Source organism: Ambystoma mexicanum, chromosome 8, assembly GCF_040938575.1.
Source record: "Ambystoma mexicanum isolate Mex_15411 chromosome 8, UKY_AmexF1_1, whole genome shotgun sequence".
NCBI classification, from domain to species: domain Eukaryota; kingdom Metazoa; phylum Chordata; class Amphibia; order Caudata; family Ambystomatidae; genus Ambystoma; species Ambystoma mexicanum.
The window spans coordinates 1,596,273,500-1,596,298,424 of record NC_090929.1 but is presented as its reverse complement, the minus strand read 5'-3'; the positions used below and the strand labels follow the sequence as shown (position 1 = coordinate 1,596,298,424).

Sequence of the window (24,925 nt, the reverse complement as noted above, 5' to 3'; positions counted from 1 at the left end):
CCAAATGGTGTCGACCAAATTGCAGTCGACCAGTTTGTTGTCGACCAGTTGACTGGACACCAAATAAAAGCTGCACTAATCAGTAATTTAGATGCCATCCGTCCCAATAGTGCCTTCCCTGTTCAAACAGAAAAGTAGAATAATGAATAGCTGAACGTGCTCTTCTGCAGAAATCCTTGTTTCTCTCCTTGGAACTAACTGACTTTAAGATCAAGAACAAATGGTAGACAAACATAAGCAAGTAAATTGAGGAATGTTACCTTGTGTCTTGTATTTGGAAAACATGTGAATTGTTTGATGGAAAACATCAAATTATGCAATGATGTTTAAATATGAATTAGTTATGTAGTTACGTCACGAACCTTAGGTCATGTATTATATGAAGAGGGGCTGGACGATGTGTCCAAGGCTGTGAAGAATTTGTATAAATATGTGTATTTGTGGAATGTTCAGTAGTCTCTCATCTCATGGTGGCTGCTTGCACACATTGTGGGGTGTTGAGAACCAAGTGGCCACTTGCTAATAAATACAATTGTAACTTTGACCTCGAGACGGGCGTATTTCTATTTTGTGGTAGTAAACCTTGATATTTTTGATCTTTCACAAACACCTGCCTACCATGCTGCCAAACATGCTACCTCTGGCAGCACAAGCTCCTCCATAAACCAGACCATTGCAAGGCTTGAAATAAAACTGGCACTTAGGGCAAAGACCAAAAAACAATCCACTACCATTGGCTTCGTGATCAGGACTGTTCCAACACTCATGCAGTTCAGAAAAGGATTTGAAACCCTGCTTTTGAGGGAATTCCTTGGTGTGACTTAGGATCATCGCTTGTCCCCAGATTAGAACAGCTCTGTGATTGTCTAGGAAATGTACTCATCTTGTTCTCTATAATGCGAGTACAGTGCTCCATTTCTCCTGTGCTATACAAAGCACAAATACAAAGAAATACAAAGTATGAGGGCTAGACGTTGCTGCGTGACCGTGGCTGCTAAACTGAGAAATGTAAATTCAAAATGTCCGACACCCTGAAATTAATCTTGGTTGAGAAGAATCATGATCACGCCCCTTGCACAGTAACAACAGCTGGAATATTTGTAAAATTCCACAAGGGGAAACTACTCACAGCACTCACTTACTGCATTCACACAGCTGAAGCCCCTCAAGAAATCAGAAGTCCCATGAGTCATCGTTCATTAGATAAAAGGGAGAAAGTGACATAGAAGTGGATATAAATTGCTACTGTCCTGCAGGTGTGCAAGGATGAGTAGTGGCTAAATGTCCTACTCAGCCCTCACACTTTTACAAACCAACAGTGATCCCAGTCATAAAGATGAAGCAGGCAATGTCAAGAGATATACCTCCTTTACCTTTTGTAGTACTGTGGGCCAAAGGCAGGCTGTATTAGTAAGAGTTGTGTCAAAGGTGAGAACAGTAACAACACAAAGAACAATAGTACAGCAATCCAAAATAAAGTAATGTCCAATCAAAGTTATTATAAAACATATATACTTTAATTAAACACAGCAATATGCGATATAACTGAACAAGGAAAACACTTACACAAACCCACCCGTCCTCCCCGTGAAAAGAACACAGTGGGCCTCATCAGGAATTGGCCGCTGCTGTAAAAATGCAGCAGTAACGCTATTCTCAGTGCTCCAGGTAAGATTTTGAGGTGGAAGTCAATGGGATTTTAAGAGAGTAAAAATGACTTTTCTCCTTTGCAAGAGAGTCAAATGTAGGTGACATCAAGCCAACATGTGCAAAAGCTGTATGGAAATCATAACTATGCAGCAGCTTTCTGCATTGTGACACAATACACCTTTCATTATTTCTCTAGGGTCTGGCCATTTGATCTCTCCTGTATATATTTAAATGTTGAAAACACAAAAACCTAGCCAATTACATAAGTAAAGCAAACATGAATTGCATTGTGTGTTTTGAGGTTCGATAGCAGAATTGTCATTTGATGTTTAATGAAAGTCCTCTTTTCCTGGAGCTATTACTACCTAATGTTATGTTATAACAGTGCAGGGAGGCAAGGACACCATGCTAAATTCTATATCTAATCGCATGGTCAAATGGTTATTTATATAGTGCTTTTGGCAAAGCACTGTACATAGAACATATTTATCACAATTATCACCAAACCAGAGTCTGTATTCCTTTATCGACCTCGAAAGGATGAAAGGCTGAGTTGGCCTTGCCAGGATTCGAACCTGCAACCTACAAATCAGGTACAGATCGCAGCACCGTGTGCTCAACCGGCTGAGCTATCTTCTTGGCCGACATCCTTCATAGGTCAGTTAACTGAGTATCGACTGAGGTATAATAATCACAGTACCTAGATGTTGGACAAACCATGTATGAAGCGCTACATAAAGTTAAATACCTATCTGGATTAACACAGGGACAGGTTTTGCTGAGTTTCTATTTCAGTTACAAATGTAACTTTCATTTGTTTGTTTTTGAACAGCGCTTGAACTTCCTGTGGAGACAGGTTTTTGATGATTTAATTGTAGTCTTGAAGATTTGAGAGGCTAAAACAAATGTGATTGGTGTAATGATAATCACTCACCCTTTTAAAAGACTCTCCTACTACTGACCATTTACAGTAATGTACCCCATTGACTGCACGGTACAATGGATGTAAACTAGACCATGCATAGTCATCATTCTACACACTGTTTGTATAATTAGAGTGTAAATTAAAAGTGTCAAAATGATCTGCCTCCGCATGATTATGCATGATTATGCACAAAGCACAGGAACTCTGAAAAATACAATTGTGGAAATACTGGTTTGCTTACACTGGAAAAGAAGCATCATTTGTTAATTCTCAATTTCAGCTTAGTTTTCCATTTTATTAATTATACAATCCTAAAATGCTAGGACAATAAATACATATTCACAGTGCTGTTTGCTCCATGAGCAGTAACACAGCAGATGCTGAATGGAAATAAACCATTCCTTTAATCACAATGTGCAGTTTCTTTTTTGAAAGGCTTCAGAGAAATGCATTCTGTTTCAGAGGCTTTTATCCTTGGCATGGCTAGCAATAACATCCATGTATATAAAGGTTTGTCTCAAGTAACCTGACCTTTGCACTCCCCTGTGCTCTAAACTTGTGTGTAAATGTACACAGGAAAATAATAAAGCGGTCGTATTTCCAAGATTTGCATGCGTAAAAAAGCCTGGTAAGCAGCTTATCTGCAGGCCTGGCTATTCTGCCGCATTAGCACACTGCCCAATCTCAGGTTTGGGGGAAAGTCGGAGGATTCACATCCAGCTCTGAGCTGGAGGTGAATGCATCGACTTTCCGCCCATTTTTGGTGCAGTTACTGCACCATAATTACTGCCGTGGTAATTGCACCGAAAATGCCCCATACTCAAAAGAAATGGGGACTTACACTGCCACCGCAACTTGTGATCCGGTGCTAATATTGCCAGACCAAGTTGCGGTAACGATAATTGCATTGGGTGGTATTCCGGCAGATTTATCGCTGGGATACCGTTAAACTCCTGATAGAGCCCATAATGTGCAGAATGCAGGTTTAGCAAGCATTCTGGGTAATGTAGCAGGGTGAATTGCAAGGAATTACAACAATGAAAGCTACAAAATTAGCCAAATCTTCGCCAAACTGCACAACATTTCCTGAGTGGTTTGTTCATGGTCATTGAGTCTTCCCGTCAGTTTCTTGCAACAGCTCTTTTGGAGAGATGCACCCTTCGCTATAGATCTACAACAATTAATGTAGCTAAGAAAATCAATAAAAACGAACATCTTCGTTATTGCTCCCGCCTTTGATGTTCTGCTATCAATGCCTATTTTTTCCAGTGCTTTTAACTATACCTTCCAAGCATGTGCCCAAAAGTTGCATTATACAAGTGACACAACAGTAAACAAAACCTATGGGATCAAGCTGAAAACAACTCTAATAAATCCCTTGCCTTCAATTGTGCCTTCAAGCGAAGGCTGCATGCCAATAGCCACTAGGAATTGAAAAATAACATGATCTAAGGGTGACATGCCCCTGATATATGGCTTGACTGGTCTTGGTCCGTCACCCAATGGCCCTGTCAGGTTCAGCTATACCTTGGAAGCAGATCAGGGCTCATATTTTCTGATCAGCCCCCATATACGTCAGAGAGCAAATGGGACAATCCACAAAGGAATTTGTAAACCAGCATTGGCAATGCCAACAGGGGGCTGTTGTGCAGGCATGGCAAAGGCACTTGCCAGGCACTGCCATGGTGGTATTAAATGGCCATTGATCGTAGCAGGTGAGAAAATGGTGTGAGTACCTGGGTATCTAATAGCAGTGCTTGGCAAATGCCTAAGACTTACACACAAGTGAAAAGTATTGCCAGTGCTTGTTTTTAACAGGATTTGAGTGAAAGTGCCTGTAAAGGTAGTTACTGCCCATTACAATGGATCGCCTTTGGAAGGGTGAAAGGCTGAGTAGGCCTTGTCAGGATTCATACCTGCCACAGCAGTCTGCACCCAGATATCAACGGCTAGCACTTAGCTCACTGTGCTATCCAACCAGCTATGTATATCAACGTAATTTATTTCGTGTTCAAGGCACACACAACAAGTAGCACATCATATATAATACCAACAACGTGCAAAATGTTACATACAAACATTTCATATAGTTAAAACACATAAATCTTCCCTGAGCTAACAACAGACGAACAAAGACTGGTGTAGAAGGCCGAACACAAATAACGTTTCTGGTGTGATCTAAAGTGCAAAGTGTGCCATACATGTAGCTCTGGGCAAAAATGCAATCGTGCAAAGTGCAAAATGCCTTCAGTGAGCAGAAGGCGAATAACTCAGGGATAGATCAAGACACCGAGGCTAGCAGTTTGGGCTGACGAACCAGGTTCTTGATATATACAACAGCAAAAAGCAAAAACGACCTGTCTACTTTTTGAATTTACAATATAGAAATGCCAACGTGTTGTTTATGTTATGGTATGGTTTGTTATGTTATTGAATGCGAGTATTTGTTGGGCGTGGAGCAGACCAAGCTTTGGGAAAGCAATGGAGCACTTTATTAGGCACAGGGGGAAATGCAGATCGAAAGACATCAAAGCAGGGGAGCTGGTAAGTAACCAGGCCCGGCTCCAGCAGGGGGCAGGGGCGCCAGGCCACCCCAAGGCCAGCCCCTGGCCCCCCTAGAAATCAGGGAACCAAAAGAAGCCCTGGAAAATGTTATCAAAGTGGCTCCATATTTCGCTGCACGAGTGAGCAATATTAGTGCACAGGAAAGTATTTCTGCACCAAGGGGCACTATTGCCAAATAGGGCTGGTCGATTCCATCACATTGCAAACAAGCATTGGCAATGCCGGCAGTTTGTGTAGGCATGACAAGAGCACTTTCCAAGCACCGCCGTATTGGTATCAACTGGCCTTTAATGGTAGCAGGTGCAAAACGGTGTGCGTACCTGGGCACCTATTAGCAGTGCCTGGCAAATGCCTAATACTTATACACAAGCCAAAACTGTTGGCTTTACCAATGTTTATTTTTAATAGGACTTAAGTGAAGGGCATGCATAGTGCTTATAAATCAAATGGCTAAGACATTTTTATTACACCAGTAGTGGGTTTACAACTCCAATTAAGTCATTAACTCTCAGAAGGCTGCTTCAACAAAACACTGGCAGGCAATTTGAGTGCGAAGTTTGATGGTAAGGCTTGATTAAAGCAAAGTCAAAGAGTTCTCTGGAGGAGGTGTTTTTGGCAGGGAGGGACAGGAACTGGGTGGGAATAGCCATAGGGATTATCATGGGCAGTCAATAGCTGGGCAAATAACCAAACAACACCTACATGCTGGGTGTCCCTCCTCATAGCCGATTTCTCTCCATCTATACTTTAATGGAATAGTTTTTGGTTTATAGCTGGTGCAAGCGCCATCTAGAAACCCAAACTAAACAAAAAACAGCACAGAGATGAGGATAAGAGAGCGTGTGGTGAATATTACAGCAGAGGAAGCTCAATGCATGGGGGTGTGATGGCAAATGTGATTTTTAAAGCAGAGGGGGAAATAGTACAGCACAGGGCTGGACGATTCTGGCCCAAATACATATTATGTCATGGGTAGGCCATGCTACAGCAACACGCTGGCTTTACGCAGGGCTAAGGGATTACATTATATGGAAGGGGATTTTTCTTATGTGGAAGAAATATTACAGCATGGGGCTGGGGATTTACGCGGTGTCCAGTCAATTCTTTGAAAAAAAACTGGTCGACTGCAATTTGGTCAACGCAATTTGGTCGAAAACCAAATGGTCGAATTTTTTTTTTAATTTATATATTTATTTTTCGGGTTTTCGTTTAGTTAAAAAAGGGGTTTTTAGAGAAAAAAAGGGGGTTGGGGGGGGACCCCCCCAAAAAAATTAAAAAAAGGGTTAAAATTAAAAAAAAAAAAGATTTCGACCATTTGGTTTTCGACCAAATTGGTTCGACCATTTGTCTGGTCGACCAATTTTTTTCGACCAAATGTCTGGCAACCGATTTACGCACCAGGAGAACCATCAAGCAGTGGCGGGCTGGAGGATTACACAGCATGCACAAGCTGTGGGGTGCTCAGCGCAGCGCGAAGACAACTGCATAGGCAGGCACCCATGAATCAGCCGGGAAGATATGAAATTATCATCAGAGTCCGGAGCATTCGGGGGTGGAGGGTAGGAAAGAGAGGGTGTGGAGCAAGCAGGTGGGCAGGGCATAATGTACTAGCCGACGATTGCTGAGCAAGGAGCGATTTAGTGCAGGTATTTTGGGGAAATCACACCACACTGATATATTGCAGCACACAGGGTAGAGCGTTAAAGTGCAGGAATAGAGCTGCACACCACAGGGAGCGAATGTACCAGCAAAAGAGGCCAATGTTACAGCGGGAAGTGGATGGTGCAGTAGACAGTGAGACTATTACAGCACGTGGCTTGAAGAGTACAGCACTGGGAGAGAACACTACCCCCACTAAGAATGTTACAGCACAAGGGGGTAAGCACCTTGCTAAGTGCCACCTGTGGGCCTGAGCCAATCATCTGCACACCCTGCAGCCCCCCTCCGCAGCCACATAAAGTATGGAATCGCTGGAATGTGTTATTGTTCTCGCAGAGACAGAGGGGCCCAGAAGCAGAGATGCCATGTTAAGGCATCCCAAATACAACAATTAATATAAGGGGTTATCGGAGGGGGATGCTGGAACACCCCCCTCACACACAACTCCTCCCTGTCCAGAAACAGAATGACCTTATACCTAGTTATCAGGGCCAACTCCGGGGGCATGCAGACCTCACCACCTACCACAAGCAGGAAAACTCAGACAGCGGCTGGCCAGGATTGAGGTCCATTTTCAGATCTTTGTGGGAGTGAGTGTGATGGAAGAATGGGGGTTGCTTCTAGCCAGGGTAGAGTTATACTGGTAGAGCTGCATGTGACGGAGCCACTGACTGTAATGGAACAATGGGAGGTGTTGCAGGCCAGAATGGAGAGTCCATTGGCAGATCTGTCTGTGAGCCACTTCAATGGAACTACAGGGGTTGCTGCTGGCTAGGATTGAGGTCCATTAACACAGTTTTGTGAATAGTTTTAATAGAAGCAAAGGAGTTACTGCTGGTAAGGGTGGAGTAGTATTGACATTCAGATGAGCTTTGTGTTAGTTGCTGTAATGGAACAGCAGGCGTCAAGGGAGGTCAGTGCTGAGGCACGCTGGCAGAGCAGTGTATGGCTCTAACGTACTGGAATTGCAGGGGTGTGGGAGGTCAGGATTGGGAAGAAGTGCATTAACAGAGCAGTGTGTCAGCCTCTATATTGACATAGGTAGGGGCTTATTTAGGTCATGGTATGGTACATTTGTAGAGGTGGGTGTGAGTGGCATTACTGAATTAGCAGTTTAGTTTGGTCTTGCATAGCAGAGCTGAAGGGCATTTGAATAGGTCTACGGGTTGCCAGTATTCCCACTACACCCCAATAACCATTCCCATTCAGTTTGGGGCGGGGGGATCACCGCACAAAAAGCAGATATTAGGTAAACAGGGTGCTGTTTTACAATATAGCTCAGGCAGGGAACATTAAAGCACAGGAAGGGGAATATTAGAGCTCATGGAAAACATATTACACGACTCCGGCCGGTAAACGATTACAGCACAGGGGGAACACATTGCAGCAGAGGTGGAGAATATTACAGTCCATGGCATCACAGTGAAAGAAAAGTTTAGCACTTGCATGCAGGATAGCAACACAAGGAAAACATTGTAGCATGATGGCTAGAAAATATTACAGCACATTGGAAAAGGTTTACCGCATAGGGTGAGAGTGAGGGTCAGAAGCACTCAGCAGAATGGGGCACGCACGTACAAATAATCCCTTTACCTTTCAGGTCTGGCTACTGCCCTCAGCTGCTCTCAGCCCAAGCCACAGCCGCACTTGTATCACCACTGCTGTCTGCTGATGATGGCAGTTTGGTCCGCCTCACCTGGTTGGTTGGCTGTCTTTCTTGAATCTATCAGAGCACACCGTGAACACGGGCACAGAACACGGCATGGGCCCGGTACCAGCACAGCACTCGGACTGTCTGTCGATAGTGTCTCTCAGGTGGCAGTGACACATTCAATCACGGGCCCAGCCACACCTGCGCATGTGACTCAACAGCACAGAGAATACTAGGGCACGTGTGGTTTCAATGCGCACGCGCCCTAGTGCGACGAGAGGGCAAGTCCCAAAATCCATGGGCAAGGGTGGGGCTGGCAGGCAAACAAATCATGCAGCGAACGGCCACACCCAGACTGGCCTGTATGTATATATATGCGCCGAATGGCGAGTCCCCATGTATCCTTCCCCCAAGAAAAGAGGCCCTATGGCCCGAGGCCTACCAGGGAAACTCCCGGTCTCCCGGTGGGTCAGCCCAGCCCTGCTAGAAAGGAGGGCCTTGTCAGTGCTGTGAGGTTTTCTTCCTTTCTTTCTTTTTTTCATCAAAAGGTTGAATGTATTTTAACTATACACAATAAAAAAAAACTAAACATAAATGTTAAAATGCCACTGGGACCCGGGGGGGTCTAGGGAGAGAATAAGGGGGTAAAAAAAGGCAGGGGGGATTTGACGATTAGCATTCTGAGGAGCTGCACTGAAGGCAGCTCAGTCAGGATTTGTTTGCTTGCTCTGCACAATGATTTATGCCCCACAGCCTTGAAAGCAGAAATTACCAGGGATATGGAGCGCCATTCACACCTCTTAAGTAAGGTAGCACACTTGCTTGAGAAGTCATCGTACAACTTTCTAGCAAGATCCTGCGTTGCTTTTTGAACTGCACTTTTAATCTTACTTACATTTCAAACCTCTCATTTATAAGGTAGCTATTGTTTCAAACCTATCAAGTAGATTTCTGTAATTGAATGTAGGTTTTTATGGGTGGGAATATAACTGTTGTTCCAATCATGCCTAATAAGATGGTTAACTGTAGAAAACAATAAATGGCAGGTGATGATGCTTGGACACAGATTTCTACACCAGTTGCATAAACGGCTGAGGACCATGACAAGTTACATTCACTGGAACACAAGATACCGCAAGCACTTTTAGGCCTTGTGGTCCATCAGCTTGGGCAGGGCTGCTCACATTAGTGGCAGGGAGGCCAATGCTGATTCGTAAATAACAGTATGGAAGACTGACCGAAGCAATGGCACTGGTTAATTAGACTGAGAGCCCTTACAAATTCCATTCAAAGTATATATTTGGCTGCATGAACTACTTGAGTATAAGTGAAATAATAAGGTTGGTAGTAAAAACAATATACTTCTGGAGGGGAGAGTGTAGTAAAATCAAAGTGATTTGATGTAAGGCATTGAAGTAGGCTATTAGGTGTAAGCCAGAAAAATTGCATTGGACCACACATAGTATGGACTAAGGATGTTAGCTGTTAGGAGGGATACACATTGAATGGATGTGTTTGGGCATTTACCTATCCATTGCCATATTAATCTCTATGATATTCTGACCAACTACCTGCCCCCTCCCTACTGAAACATACCCTCTTGGGTACTCTTTGAGCTAGCTCTGTCACAAAGTAACATCAAACTGTGTGCTACATTGGGCCTGCTTGTGTTATATCTAAGCATTATTTTGAGTGTTCAGTGACTTAATTGCCACTGTAAATGAGCTCCTCCTGTGATAAAAAAAATCTCTGAACATGGTGTGTTTTCAGCCAGTAGATTTAAAAGCAACATGGCGTCCTCACATCTGTTCCTTGCACTGGAATCCTAAAACAAGCAATAGCAAAGTCAACCGTTTTGACATGTGTATAAGTATCACACAGGCATTTTTCAGACAATTACATCATATGCCTAGATACTCACCCCATTTTCTCAATTTTCCCCCTAATTCCCAGGTGGTACCCTTATGGGAGTGCCTGGCAAATGCCTTTGCCATGTGTATTCAAAAGCCCCAACTGTTGGCTTTGCCAATGTGTGTTGGTTTCAGTTTATCTCCCTAAGTGAAAGTATATATGCCCTGATGTGGGAGCCTTGTTTGCAACTCCTAGGGACTCAAACTGCACCTCACTGAGTTGGTCCAACAAGAACCTACCTGAACATATCAAGGCTAGGATGGCAAGTATGGACCAACTTCAGATCATCTTCTCATACATACTTACCAGTGGGGTCCGGACCTATATAGCATGCATATTTGGCTGCCTGGACAGAACTTTTCATAAAATGGGCAGATGAGTACTGCCTTAATAACATCATACTATTGGAGTAACAATTAACAATGTCTGTATGCAAACTGAATACATCATGTGTATTGTGGGTCTTATTTGAAAAGTATGATATAACTACTAGGTGTTTAGGCAGTGCCAAAAATTTAAGTTATTTACTGTGGGATCCCACCAGTGACAGAGGGGGCGGTGCGGGGGGCAGAGGGGTGCGCGACTGGAGGATTGTTCCCACTTCCCCCAATAAACATTTGGCTCTCCAAAGATTGATCACGAAACCTTGAAAATAACACAAGAAAAAGCATTTCTTAATATGTTTTTGGCAACGTATAAACGGTGCACATCTGTTAAACCCCAAAAAAGGGTATTGAAATATTTCCTGCAGAGTGCAATCAGAGGTGGATTTAACAGTCGTAAAATTGACAAATGTTTGTGGGGCACCCTTGCTCTGCCTTTCTCCCCTCAAAGTCAGTCAGGGCTGTACAAGTCCTCCCAGTGACGCCTTATCTTTTTAACATGTCTCAGATGCAGATTATTAAAAATAGGAAGTGATTAGTGATAGGAAAAGGTACTTTTTTCTTTAAATTATATACACTTTTAATAAGCTATTTAAATGTAGCTATTGGGTGATTAGAAATTATGGGGGTACAGAACAAGCTGTGTGAAACAATGGGCCTCATTGCGAGGTAGGTGGTAAGGGATTACCGGCACCGGTAAGGACACCAGTGCCGGTAATCCCTTACCACCCTATTCCGAGGTCCCTTAGCGGGTGCCTTCGTTAACGCCTGGTTTTACAAGGCATTATGGAAGGGACCTGTTAAGGGACTTCAGAGCTAATAACGGTACCGCAAATTGCCCTATGGGGGCTCGAATGGGAATGGGGAATGGTTCCCGGAATGGGGACTTACCGGGTCCTCTAAGGTTGGAATGACCCGGTAAATCCCTATTTCGGGAACCCGGACCCGGAATGCGGTAAGGGGGTAGCCATGGTTACCTCCTACCTCGTAATAAGGCCCAACGACTTTGGTATGCATTTCATTTCACTTTGTGTCTGTATGGGATATTTTGTAAATTCTAATTAATTAGCATTCTGGAGCTTTTAGGCTTCCAATCAGAACAGGGAAAATAAAGCTACAATTAAAAATCATTTACGACCACTTTTTCCACTCCACAGGACTTGGAAAATTACCACCTATGATTGTAACTTTATTGGTAAAAGAAAGCAGATTCCAAATTGTTAATTGTGGGAGAGATTTTTACTCTGCAAGACACATAGTGCAAAAGTGAGGTGAAAAGGAGATTTTGCCTATATGTTGCTATTTACTTTTCCAGTACTTTGTGGAAACAATTCAAATTTCCTGTAGGGGCCATTTTGCAAAGAAGGTACAAACAGTAGCAGTCCCCTCCATGCAATTTAGAATTCAAAACAAAATTGCCCAATACTCTTTATCATCAACTCGATTCTACAATGATGAATGCATTGTCGGGTCGGTTTATCATGTGACTTGTGCACGTTTAACGTAATCGGTATAAACGTGAGTATTATTATTTTTTACTGTTTATGGTTTATTACAAACCTTTACAAAAAAAGTTAGCAAAGTAAGAAAAATAAACTAAATAAATGGGAAAAGAAAAGTAAAGAGAAACATCAAATACAGAAACTTACAAAATAAACAACATTTTTATTTTCATGGCTTACAATCATTGGTATAAAGGTATGCAATTCATGACAATAAGAAATGTTTACCTATAAATCATCCCTATCACTTAAAGTTTCTTTTATATACAGAATAACGGCTACGGTAAGCAGGGTATAAGTACCATTTCAAAATCTGTACAAAAGGTGCCTTGTGTGCAAAGACGCAGATTTGTAATATTTTAGGTATTTAAAACCAAACTTCAATGCATATTTGTACCACCTTTAGCTGGAAAGATGTGTAGTCAAGTACCTACATTTCAGGCTATGCTGACATTCTGACTACCACTTAACTAAAGTCTGTAATCCCCGCAAAATCAATTATTCTCACTGTGTGTTTCCGGGCAAAATTAGGAGCCCGTAGAAGTGATCCAGTTTGCAGTATGGTTTAATAGATGGGCAGTGCAGGGGTCAGGGCCAGCCAAGGAGACATACGCACATCTTTCTTTGGAAAATATAAGGCCACATTTATTGATCAAAATTGTGATATTCAAAATAGCAAAGTAAACATGTCAAATCAGAAGTCATCATGGACAATTGAATTTAATAAACAGTATGGAAACAGTTTGTACCAGACAATGATGTATAGGGGGTAGCAGGGGAGCGGCGGCCCCTCCTCCTTAACACATCCAACCGGGAGTGATGCCAGGAGGCCACAAACCCTTCAACATCCACTGTCTACCCACTGACCCCACTCTCCCCTGCATGCTAGCACTCCCACACACCCACAACTAAATTAAAATTAGCTGCAAAATTGTAACAAAAATACAATGTTGTGCTTCAAAATGTCATTTGTAAGAAACTAAATATCCTATTCCTTGCTTCAATATTTATCGAGGAGGAGAGGGCTGTCTTTCAAAACAAAATGGCTGGACCACAAGCACCACCTACGTGGTCTCCTGGGAGTAGCCACAGTATTCAGGGCATGGAGGTATTATTGAGCACACACTATGTTAGATGGAATAAGGACTGGCGTCCTCGTTGCTCAGCCCCTGCAGAGGGGCAGGTGGCATTATCCTCGATTCTCCCCAGCCAGGCCAAGGAGACATGATGGGGGAAGGGTGGGGTAGGTGGGAGTGATTGTAAATGGGAATGCTAGTCAGGGGGAGCAGATGGAAAGTAACAGGGGGTGATATTGCCACACTATTTTTTCTGCTTCTCTTTTTGCTCTGTACTGTTTTTTTTTATATCTCAATTATAGCAGTATGTTGAATAAAAAATACAATGCACATTTCTTAGGGCATGAATAATTGGGATTGATCTCCCAAACTGTTGTTAAGTGCAGCATGCAGCTTTCATTTTTCATTTTTGGCAAAGGTTTTCCATATGGAGATGGTGGAGCATATGGAAGATGAAGAGAGTAGCCAATGGAAGGACAAAGTATTGAGGGAGCTTATGGAAGGAAACAAAGGAGCAAATGGAAGAAGAGAGCAGAAGACTGTGGAAGGGGTACTGGAGAGCCTGTGATTTTGGAAGCGATGAACAGGTGGAAGGCAAGAGCTGGTTTCTCAGTTGAACAAATTGAGTGAACCTGTGAAAATCACCTCATGTCAGCAAAACCTGGTGAGGGGAACAGGCTGTTTCCAGCTACAGTCATACCCCTAAACATACAGCTCCAATAGTAGAAAAAGACAACTTAAAAAACATGTAACATTTGTTGCACTCATGACAGCGAGTAACTACTCCCACCATAAGCTCCACACCCATGGCCCACGTACCTGGGACCATCTGTCAGCCTTGCCCAAGAATCCATTTGGCTTAAATCTGCCAGGGAGTGCACTGCAATCCCCAAAAGCATCTTTATCAGACATTCAAGTAGTTTTGCAGGTAAATATGTCAACCCTGGTCCTAGCAACCTGGGTTTCAATCCAGGCTTCTGCACTTTATAAAGCAGTTTAACAGACTAATGAAGTTAAGGGCAAATTAAGGGTAAATGGATTTTTCAGATCCAGGATGACATGTTTTGACGGATGGTGTCCGGTCAAAGTATCGAATCAAAATGTATTTTTTTATATATTTTTTAAGTTTAGTGTACATAAAAAGTTATTTGTAAAAAGAAAACGGGCGGTTGGGGGGAACCCCCTCCATAAAACCCCCCCCATAAAAAAAATTAAAAAATCTGACCCTTTTATTGGGTCACTTTGGTGTCGAAAAAAAAGGCATTCGAGCCTTTTGTTTTCAAAACTTTGACCTACAACCTTGAAGGATCACAAATCTGAGAAAGGTTTGGCCCCCTTGATCACAAACCTGGCCCACCCAGTAAAAATTCCTGGAGCCGGGCCTGTAAGTAACTACTGAGGACAGGTGTGGAGTGGAGGGGGTGTGGGTATAGGTATTAGGATGAGCCATTCCTTACAGAGAAGGCTCTTCATCTCCTTCCTGAAAAGAAGAAACAAGTGGGCGCTCATCATTTTGCTCCCCTTTGAGCCAGGCCTTAACCAATTACCGCACATAAAATTGACAGGTGTGTGGTGCAGAAGAGGAGGAAGTGACATGTGTCCCCATAAAATTCGGGTGAAAAAATGACACTTATTCAACTCTTCGAGCTTTGCAAAACTGCCACCACGGCAACATCCCTTAATGTCCCCCATCATTGGGAAAGCAGATCTTCTTGGGCACATTTTAGGTAAGCCTACTTCACCACCTGTTAAAATGTCCCCCATCATTGGGAAAGCTTACCTTCTTGGGCCCATTCTAGGTAAGCCTACTTCACCACCTGTTAAAATGTCCCCATCACTGGGAAAGCAGATCTTCTTGGGCACATTCTAGGTAAGCCTAGTTCACCACCTGTTAAAATGTCCCCCATCATTGGGAAAGCTTATCTTCTTGGGCCCATTGTAGGTAAGCCTACTTCACCACCTGTTAAAATGTCCCCATCACTGGGAAAGCTTATCTTCTTGGGCCCGTTCTAGGTAAGCCTACTTCACCACCTGTTAAAATATTCCCATCATTGGGAAAGCAGATCTTCTTGGACCCGTTCTAGGTAAGCCTAGTTCACCACCTGTTAAAATGTCCCCCATCATTGGGAAAGCTTATCTTCTTGGGCCCATTGTAGGTAAGCCTACTTCACCACCTGTTAAAATGTCCCCATCACTGGGAAAGCAGATCTTCTTGGGCACATTCTAGGTAAGCCTAGTTCACCACCTGTTAAAATGTCCCCCATCATTGGGAAAGCTTATCTTCTTGGGCCCATTGTAGGTAAGCCTACTTCACCACCTATTAAAATGTTCCCATCATTGGGAAAGCAGATCTTCTTGGGCCCGTTCTAGGTAAGCCTACTTCACCACCTGTTAAAATATTCCCATCATTGGGAAAGCAGATCTTCTTGGACCCGTTCTAGGTAAGCCTACTTCACCACCTGTTAATTGAGAGGAGTTAATCCATAAATGATCCAGATTTAGAAGTCTTGCGATCTGGCTGATATTTTGAAGCCATGGCCATGAGTAACACCCCCCCCCCCAAGCTAGCTAAATCTGCAAAGGCCTTCACAGAAACCTGGGGTGTGACACAATCCAACCCAACATCGCAGGGGCCAAATCTTAAACTCAAACACTATCCCCAGCTTCCCCAATTCCTAAATGACACGTTGGGTGCTCCTATAGGCATAACAGAAAGTTCTTTATACAAGCCGTGTAAAGCCAACAAATGTAGCTTTTTTGTAGGCATGAGATAGGCATGATATAGTGGGTCATAATATGGAAACATCTACAAAATGGAGTGATTACCTGGGCATTTGATAGCAGTGCCTCAGGTATAAATATCTAATATATTAACAGCAGCCAAAACTATTGGCTTTCCAATGCCGTTTTTAACAGTACTTCAGTGGTTTTCTGCAGAAAATGATGCAACAAAAAAAACAACCACACAAAATGCAGAGTTCGGTATGACCAAAAATAACTAAATGAAAGAATGTTGAAAAAGGGGAGCGTGTGTTGCAGGGTGAGTAGCCAATGCAAGGTCAAAGTAGTAAGGGAGTTTACGGAAGGAAACAGAGGAGCAAATGGAAGAAGAGAGCAGAAGACTGTGGAAGGGGTACTGGAGAGCCTGTGATTTTGAAAACAATGAGCATTTGTTGCACTCATGACAGCAAGTAACTACTCCCACCATAAGCTCAACACCGATGGCCCACCTACCTGGGACCATCTGTCAGCCTTGCCCAAGAATCCATTTGGCTTAAATCTGCCAGGGAGTGCACTGCAATCCCAACAAGCATCTTTATCAGACATTCAAGTAGTCTTGTGGGTAAATATGTCAACTCTGGTCCTAACAACCTGGGTTTGAATCCAGGATTCTGCGCTTTTTAAAAGCAGTCTAACAGACTAAAGAAGTTAAGGTCACTGCATCACAAATCTGAGAAAGGTTTGGTCCCCCTGATCACAAACCTGGCCCACCCAGATCAAAATTCCTTTAGCTGGCCTGTAAGTAACTACTGAGGACAGGTGTGGAGTGGAGGGGGTGTGGGTCTAGGTTTTAGGATGAGCCATTCCTTACAGCAAAGGCTCTTCATCTCCTTCCTGAAAAGTAGAAACAAGCGGGCGCTCATCATCTTGCTCCCAGTGGTCGAAGTGCATGAAAAGAAGTAGTGGAGCTATGATCCCTGCTAGCCTGCCCCCCTCTTCCCATAAACCCCATCGCCATGCCCCGTCCCACGCGCAATAAACCCCCAACAAAGCACACCTGCTGTTTAAGGGAACGTTCAGTGCAGTGCACTAAAGTGCAAGTTTCAACTTCTTCCTACACTTTAATTTTAAATCTAAACCACTCAAAATGGTTTCTTTTTAAAATAAAACTATAGGAAGAGTAAAACATGAAACAAATAAGTAGAGGAGCACCGCTCCCAACCACTCCCCACCCACTTCGACCACTGTCCCCAAGGGCCCACTACACGCTGTAGAGAAGAGCTCTGTACTCGCCGTTTATCTTACGAGCGGCCGCTGCAGCAGGGTGTAAAGTGTAGGTAACACACAAGCTGCTGCTCAGAGGCGTGTTGCAGGTGAATGCAGAATGGGAGGACCAGGTGCCAACTGAGGCATTGAAATGTGCTCGCAGAGGCAGTGGGCGGGCGCTCTAAGTGGCCACAGGCTGAGATAGAAGCATAATAAAAGAAGCATTGGCAATGCCAACTGTTTTGTCTTTGGTGTGGGCATGGGATAGACATTTGCCAGGCACTGCCATACTAGCATTAACTAGCCATTAATGGTAACAGCTGCAAATTAGTGCAAGTAACTGGGCATATGATAGTAATGTCAGACAATTGTCTATATAATGCCTATACACAAGCCAAAACTGTTGGCTTTGCCAATACGTGTTTTAACAGGACTTCAGTGCAAGAACATGCAAGCTTCTTATAAATCAAGTGGCTGAAGGCACTCTTGGCTAAAACATTTTTGTTACACCAGATGAACTTTTACAGCTCTGATTAAGGCATTAAATCTCAGAAGACTGGTATGAAATTGCACTAGCAGGCATTTACAGTACGAAGTTTGATGTTATTGCTAGATAGAGCCATCACAAATAAATCCCTGGAGGATGTGATTTTGGATGGAGTGGTGCAAGTGGTGAGTGGAAACTGCCATAGAGATTATTGAGGGCATGGGCAGTCAATAGATGGGTAGATAGCCAAACAACACCAACAAGCTGTGTTTCCCGCCTCAAATCTCATCTCCCTTCTAACTATAATCCAATGCATTTTTGGATTATAGGTGGTGCTTCAGCACCACCTAAAAGCCAACACTAAAATGTAGTGAAGCTGTCCCGCAAGGGGAGTGAATTTGAGGATCGTAAAGCATTGAATAATGGGTGTGCTGATCTTCAAACCAATAGGATGGACAAAAAAAGAGATGACTCTTGGATATTTATTTTGTTCTCGTCTGTTAAAACATATTTCAGTCATGGGCACCAACTTCAGGTTTGGCCAGGGGTGCCGGTGCCCGAAAACAAGTACTATTTAAAGTCTAGGGACTTTAACGCAGATGGCCTTTCCCGGTATGCAGAGGGCCTTTCCTGGGAGGATCCGGGCTCCAGAGCACCCGCGTACTCGGCACCTCCGATTTAAGTTTAGGTGTAATTGATATGAGCTCTATGAGCAACACGAGTGATGCAGTGTCCAGCCCTAAAAACGTCCTCTCCTGAACGTTGAACTATGCCAGGGCTGGCAAGAAACACTAGTAGGAGGAGGACCTGTCGCCTAAACCTTCAAAAATGTATTCCCTCTCATGAACTTATTTTTCCAAATAAAAACCCTGCCAAAAGTTGCTCAGAAATTTGCTGAAACAATTCATGCATACACCTCAGGTGTAAATTAGCAACTCTCAAATTGTATGTTTTTAAGCAGTGCAAGCTCTGCCACTGTGCCCTTCATTGCCACACACATTCGAGAAAGCAGCACTTAAAGGGCTTACACATCAATGAGAACGTATTATCTTCAAAGGGCCTTTTAAGTAAAATGAAGAGGGATGCTTCAACTGCAGAAGGAAGAGATCTGCTATTGGTAAAAATGGTTGCAAAATGTTGTGAACAGTAGAAATGTTTGCAGAGTCAGTGCATATGGATGCAGGGTATATATATGCAGACTTTAGGTTCGAGTAGAAATGGACAGGGAGGGGCAAGTAGAGAGGTCGGAGGAAGAAGTTGAAGTGGGAGATTTGAAGAGTAATAAGGGTTTTGATGGTCAAAAGAGGCAGGGTCTGGCAGTAAGTTAGCAGTTAAAGCGTTAATATGTACTCGCAGCTGCGCCCTGGGTGCTCACAGAGGCAATGCCATTACGTGCAGAGCAGGGCATGTGCCCACAGATACGCACGGTGCTCAGAGGATGTGCTGGTGCATGCAGAGTAAGACCAGGTGCCCATTAATGTGTCCTAGCTGCCAAAGGCAGTGCATGGGCATCCCAAGTGGCAAGTGTGCCAGCAGATGTGCCATAGATGCTCACAGAGCTAATGTAGGTGTATGCAAAGGAGAAAAGGGGTCACAGCAGTTGCTGAGAGTTACACAGAGCAGTGTCAGTTCACACATAGTGGGTACAGGTACCCACTAATGTGGGCTCGGTGTGTACAGAGGCAAAACCTTTGCACAACTAGTGAGTGCAGATGCCCATAGAGGTGCCCACAGATGTGTTCTCTCTGTTTACAGTGCCAGTAGCGGAGAACGTACAACTTTGGTCTCAGAATGCTCTGGGTCAAACATAACATAAGGAGCACATCTACTTTCTTCAAATTCTGATGTTTTAGTCCCTATTATAAATGCAGGACTACAAGTACCAGAATGCAAAGAAAACCTGAACTGTATGTAGCACTTACAACTGACCTGGGGCAACTTATCTCTCGCCCAGTGATTACTGGTGGTCACAAAAGTGCCTCTGTTGCCCATAGCTCAGTGAAGGAGCTCTGAGTGAATACAGGGCATTGCAGCTACCACCATGGACAAGGGCAATAGGTGGAGGGGATCAGGTCTCTGCCCCCATGATTTGGGAATATTCAATTTGCTGCCCCCTCACTCCCGCCAACCGTTTGAATTTTTAGCCTATGGCAAGGAGAAGCCTCGACACCGGGTTCAGTAACCAAGTGCTGCTGCTTAGAAACCTTTCTATTGTAAACTGCTTAACCACAAATAAATTCTTCTGTTGTGCTGAGAGCAGTTATTACGAAATTAAACTGTGGGTTCATGGGTGCCAACTTTTGATTTTCACTACAGGGGCAGAAGTACCTCCACCTTCGCACTGAATATAAGCAAGCGGCCACCAGCCCAATCCAAACACATTTTTATAAATATAGCAGTTGTTTTTTATAAGGAATTGCAGAGGGTCGTACAATTAACAACCCATTTTTAATATATAACGCCTTAGCAACGCTCTGCAGAGCAAGGAAAGGCAGGCTGATAAGGTAGGTGCCGTGTTATTGTTCTTTTCACTTTGTATTCAGCCGGGAAATGCTGTCAACTTGACAGAGTTTCCCAGCTGAATACAAACTCAAAACGAACAATAGAACATGTTTTTGGTGCCAATAACGAGGCAAGGCCTGTGTTCCGCAGACATGCCCTCGTTATTGGTACCATATGGGAAGATTATGGCGCAGCCTGCCTCTGCAGAGCAATGAGGCAGGCTGAAGGTGTCCCGTCTCGCTTGAAATAAAAATACGGTCGGGCGAGAGGGGCTGTTCACTGGTTACAGTGGACTTCACTGACAGTGTTCAGTGAAGTCCACTGAACCGTCCCTGCCTCCCAACCCAGTAGTACACTGGCCTCCCCCTCCCCCAGCACCATTTCCTACCTGCAATGCAACTCTGACCTCGACTGTCGGGACTCAGCTGGCGGCTCTGCGGCTGCATACATTGAGGTATTGCCAGCAACGGTGTTTAGGCTTGGCCGCTGCCTTGGCCCGTGCTTGCGCATAGTGTGGGCACGTGAGCAAATGACACATCGTCACTGCTCAATGCGCAGGCGTGGGCCAAGGCTATGCGAGTGTGATCCAGTCTGCTGCAGCCTGTATCGCTCGGTCAGAGTGCAGTGCTGCCGATTGACTTCTCGTCCTAAAACCCTATACTTTTATTTTAAGAAGAACCGCTCCAGAGCAGTTTCTTTTTAAAATAAAAGTATAGGAATGGTAACAGTGGGAAAAAAAAGTAGAGGAGCACCGCTCCCACCCGCTCCCCCTCACTTCGATCACTGCTTGCTCCCCTTTGAGCCAGGCCTTAACCAATTACCTGACATAAAATTGACAAGTGTGTGGTGCAGAAGAGGAGGAAGTGACATGCGTCCCCATAAGATTTGGGTGAAAAAATTACACTTATTCAACTTTTCGAGCTTTGAAAAACTGCCAACTGCCAAATTCCTTAATGTCCACCATCATTGGGAAAGCAGATCTTCTTGGGCCCGTTCTAGGTAAGCATACCTCACCACCTGTTAATTGAGAGGTGTTAATCCATAAATTATCCAGATTTAGAAGTCTTGCGATCTGGCTGATATTTTGAAGCCATGGCCAGGAGTAACCCTCCTTCCCCCCAACCTCCCCAAGCTACCTAAATCTACAAAGGCATTCCTATTCACAGAAACTTGGGGTGTCTCACAATCCAACCCAACATCGCAGGGGCCAAATCTTAAACTCAAACACTATCCCCAGCTTCCCCAATTCCTAAATGGCACGTTGGGTGCTCCTATAGGCATAACAGAAAGTTCTTTATACAAGCCGTGTAAAGCCAACAAATGTAGCTTTTTTGTAGGCATGAGATAGGCATGATATAGTGGGTCATAATATGGCAACATCTACAACATCTACAAAATGGAGTGATTACCTGGGCATTTGATTGCAGTGCCTCAGGAATACATATCTAATATATTAACAGCAGCCAAAACTAGTGCCGTTTTTAACAGTACTTCAGCGGGCTTCCGCAGAAAATGATCCACAAAAAAAAAACGACGACTGAAAATGCAGAGTTTGGTATGACCAAAAATAACTAAATGAAAGAATGTTGAAAAAGGGGAGCGTGGGTTGCGGGGCTGTCCCCTGCTCCCTTTATTCGACATTAAGCGAATTCCGGTGCAGCAGGGATGTCCCCTGCTTCCATAAAGGAAAGCAGGGCACAAATAAAGATTTTAAGAATAAAAAAGGAAAGCACCCGATTTCAGAAGTTCTGCCGCTCAATGAGGAGGCGGAACTCACGTCGCAGGGTGAGCGTAGGAGTCAAGGAGCACCGGTAAGTTAAGCTCCAGGGGTAAGTATGGGAGCATTAGCGGTTAGGGGGATGGATGGAGGGGGCATGGCAGGCAGTGGCAATGTGTGTGATTTTTTCCTTTATGTAAATTTCGAATTTGTAGTTTTCGGATTCGAAATAATCACGTATATGCACTTCAGTGCAAGGAACAGATATAAATTGAAAGGCTGCGGCCACACTGGGTTACCACATGCTGCAATTATGCCAGTAACTCTCAGCAGACTGCTCAGAAATAACACTAGCAGGACAGCACTGGATGCTACTTCTTGATAGAGCTTGCTCCGAGAGATCTCAGGAGGATATGTTTTTGGTGGAGTGGGGCAGGTAGTGAGTGGGAAAGGCCATAGGAATTATTATGGCCACTGGGCAATCAATGGGAGGGTCAATAATCAAACAACACCCCACAAGACATGTGTACCTCCTCACATGTCAACTCTGTCCTCTGCAATAGTTCCGGCTTATACATGGTGCTTCATCGCCACCTAATAGCCCAAACTAAAAATGTTCACATTCCCTAAGTGTCTTAATGTTGCCATGGCCACACAACTCAACGCCATAAAGTGGTCAGAAGGAGCAGGGCTTTGAAACATGGGTTTGAACCTATTTGAATCGTTAGAAACTCGATGAGTTCTCTATTAAGCGCTATATAAATGACAATGGTCGTTTTTTTAAGCAGAGTCACATGCTGCTCTCTGACAAGATATAGTTCTAAAGAAGAAAGGATATGAAGATTCCATCGCATGTTATTCCATCGAGGGAGAATTCCTCACATTTTTTCCACCACATTTTACCACGAATTGGGGAGTTTGGGCGACCTGCGGGGGTCTCCCCCTGCATACATTTGCAGTAAAATGCCCTATAAAATAAAATCAATGATATTTCCCTCGATGAAATAAAAGCTGATAAAACACATAGAAACAAGAAGACAATGTGGCGTGGCCCCAGTAGCGCTTGAACACAAATATTGCCTTACTCAACTTTTGAGAGCAAATCGCTCTTTTCAATCTGCGGCCCCCAAGATCCGCTGTAGCTAAGTCCGACGCCAAGATAGTTAAATGGCTTCATGTTTTCCGATCTTGCTTCTGCTCAGTAGACACTAAGGGCCTGATTTACACAAATGTTTTCAAAGGGACTTTCCCATGTTAAAACAATTGTCTTAATCAGGACATAAGTCTAGGAGGTGTGTGTGAGCGACCGGATGCACACAGAGTCTTTGCAATGTTGATCTTGAAGCCTTCCTTACACCGAGCTGCCTAATACAAATCAAATTCTCTTGGAAGAATTACTTGAAGAGTTCTCCATGCTCATGCCAATCTCCTTACCTCCGATTGTGTTCCGCAGTAGGATTTATTTTTGGGGGACAGATCTGGAATTGTGAACTGGTAGTATCCAGACTCGATGATCCCATTGTAGCAGACGCCTCCGAGTGCGAGCTGGTTGACTTCCCATCCGTAGGCACACTCGGGAATTTTGGCAGTGATTGACTTGGGGTAGCAGTGCACCAGAACGAGATCTGAGGAGGCAAACACACATGTTGGTCGGCCAAATGGACCCATCCTGCTACCGCTACACCGCTTCTTCTCTCATCACAATGGAAATTACTATTTGCGGTCACACAAGTCATCCTTCTTATTTTAGGATGGCACATTTGAAAGACTTGGTGATCTACAGAGTGAATACGCTTCGCTTTTGCAACACAGATAAAAAGCATGACAATTGAGAACAATTATACAATGCAGTAACACTGTATTGTTTAAAATTAGTGATTTCAGGCAAAGCTTTCAGGTGCCTGGGATATGGGTGTTCCCCCGGGTTACAGTATTTTTTTTTAATTTACAATCCATGTTTAGTTTCCTAAAACAGAATTCTTGGCACAGAAATTAATTGTTGTAATTGTTGTATTAGGGTTAATTTAGATATTGTTTTTTGCTTCATAAACAATTCTTCATAGCTGCTTTCTACATTATTGTTAATGTAAAATAAGCTCAAGTCATGTGCCGATCCTGACTATGCAGATAGTATATGTTGCAGGCTTATACCAATTGTGAGGCCTGTGATTAGCACTAAAACCTTGTGACCAATTGACTTCTGCCCAGCAGGAGCACAAGGATGAGTAGAGGCTAAAACACCCTTCTCAGCCCTCACACCTCTATAAGCCAACATGATCATAAAGGTAGAAAAGGCACAGTCATGAGATAAACCTCCTTCACAGTCAAGCGATATACCTCCTTCACAGTCAAGTGATATAACTCCTTCACCTTTTATGATAACGTGGGCCGAGGGAAGGCCATAATCACAAGAGGGGTGTGAATGTGGTTCAGTAGCAGCCCACACAGCAAAGTATAACAGTCCAAAATAAACAAATGTCCAATAAGGTTTCTATAAAAATAGATATACTTTAATCAAACACATCATGTACAATAATAACAAACCAGAAAACACTGTAACACCTCTCCCTACTAAACGAAACACAGAATATGCAAAGATGGGCAGACTAGATGCCGCCCTCTGGGTAATGAGAAAGTGAGAGAGAATGCAATTAAAAGACCAGAAAAGGATATTTCTTGTGGTTGCAAAAAGGATTCAAGGGACCTAGCTTGTTTCTGGGCACCTAAAATGGACCAAGGTGGAAGTTATCAGTCAATAGTACCATTTTGCAGTTCTTGGTGGTCCGATAGAGCCAGACCAGATTTTTTGGTGGTGTGCAAAGATCAAGAGAGTGCAAGAGGCAGAAACAGTGGATCCTCGTAGTTCAAACGTGTCGAGCCATCGGGAAACATGCCTCCAAGAAGTTCAAC

At 43.7% G+C, this 24,925-nt stretch overlaps 1 protein-coding gene across 1 annotated transcript in view; it reads right to left on the bottom strand.

Annotated features, from left to right (window-relative positions):
- The window catches only part of TECTB (tectorin beta), a 241,620-nt gene that overhangs the window by 156,954 nt on the left and 59,741 nt on the right, over window positions 1-24,925 (bottom strand). Inside the window, exon 3 of the mRNA XM_069612212.1 lies at window positions 23,450-23,640. Coding sequence (XP_069468313.1) covers window positions 23,450-23,640 — 191 coding nt within the window. The remainder of the gene's footprint in view (window positions 1-23,449; window positions 23,641-24,925) is intronic.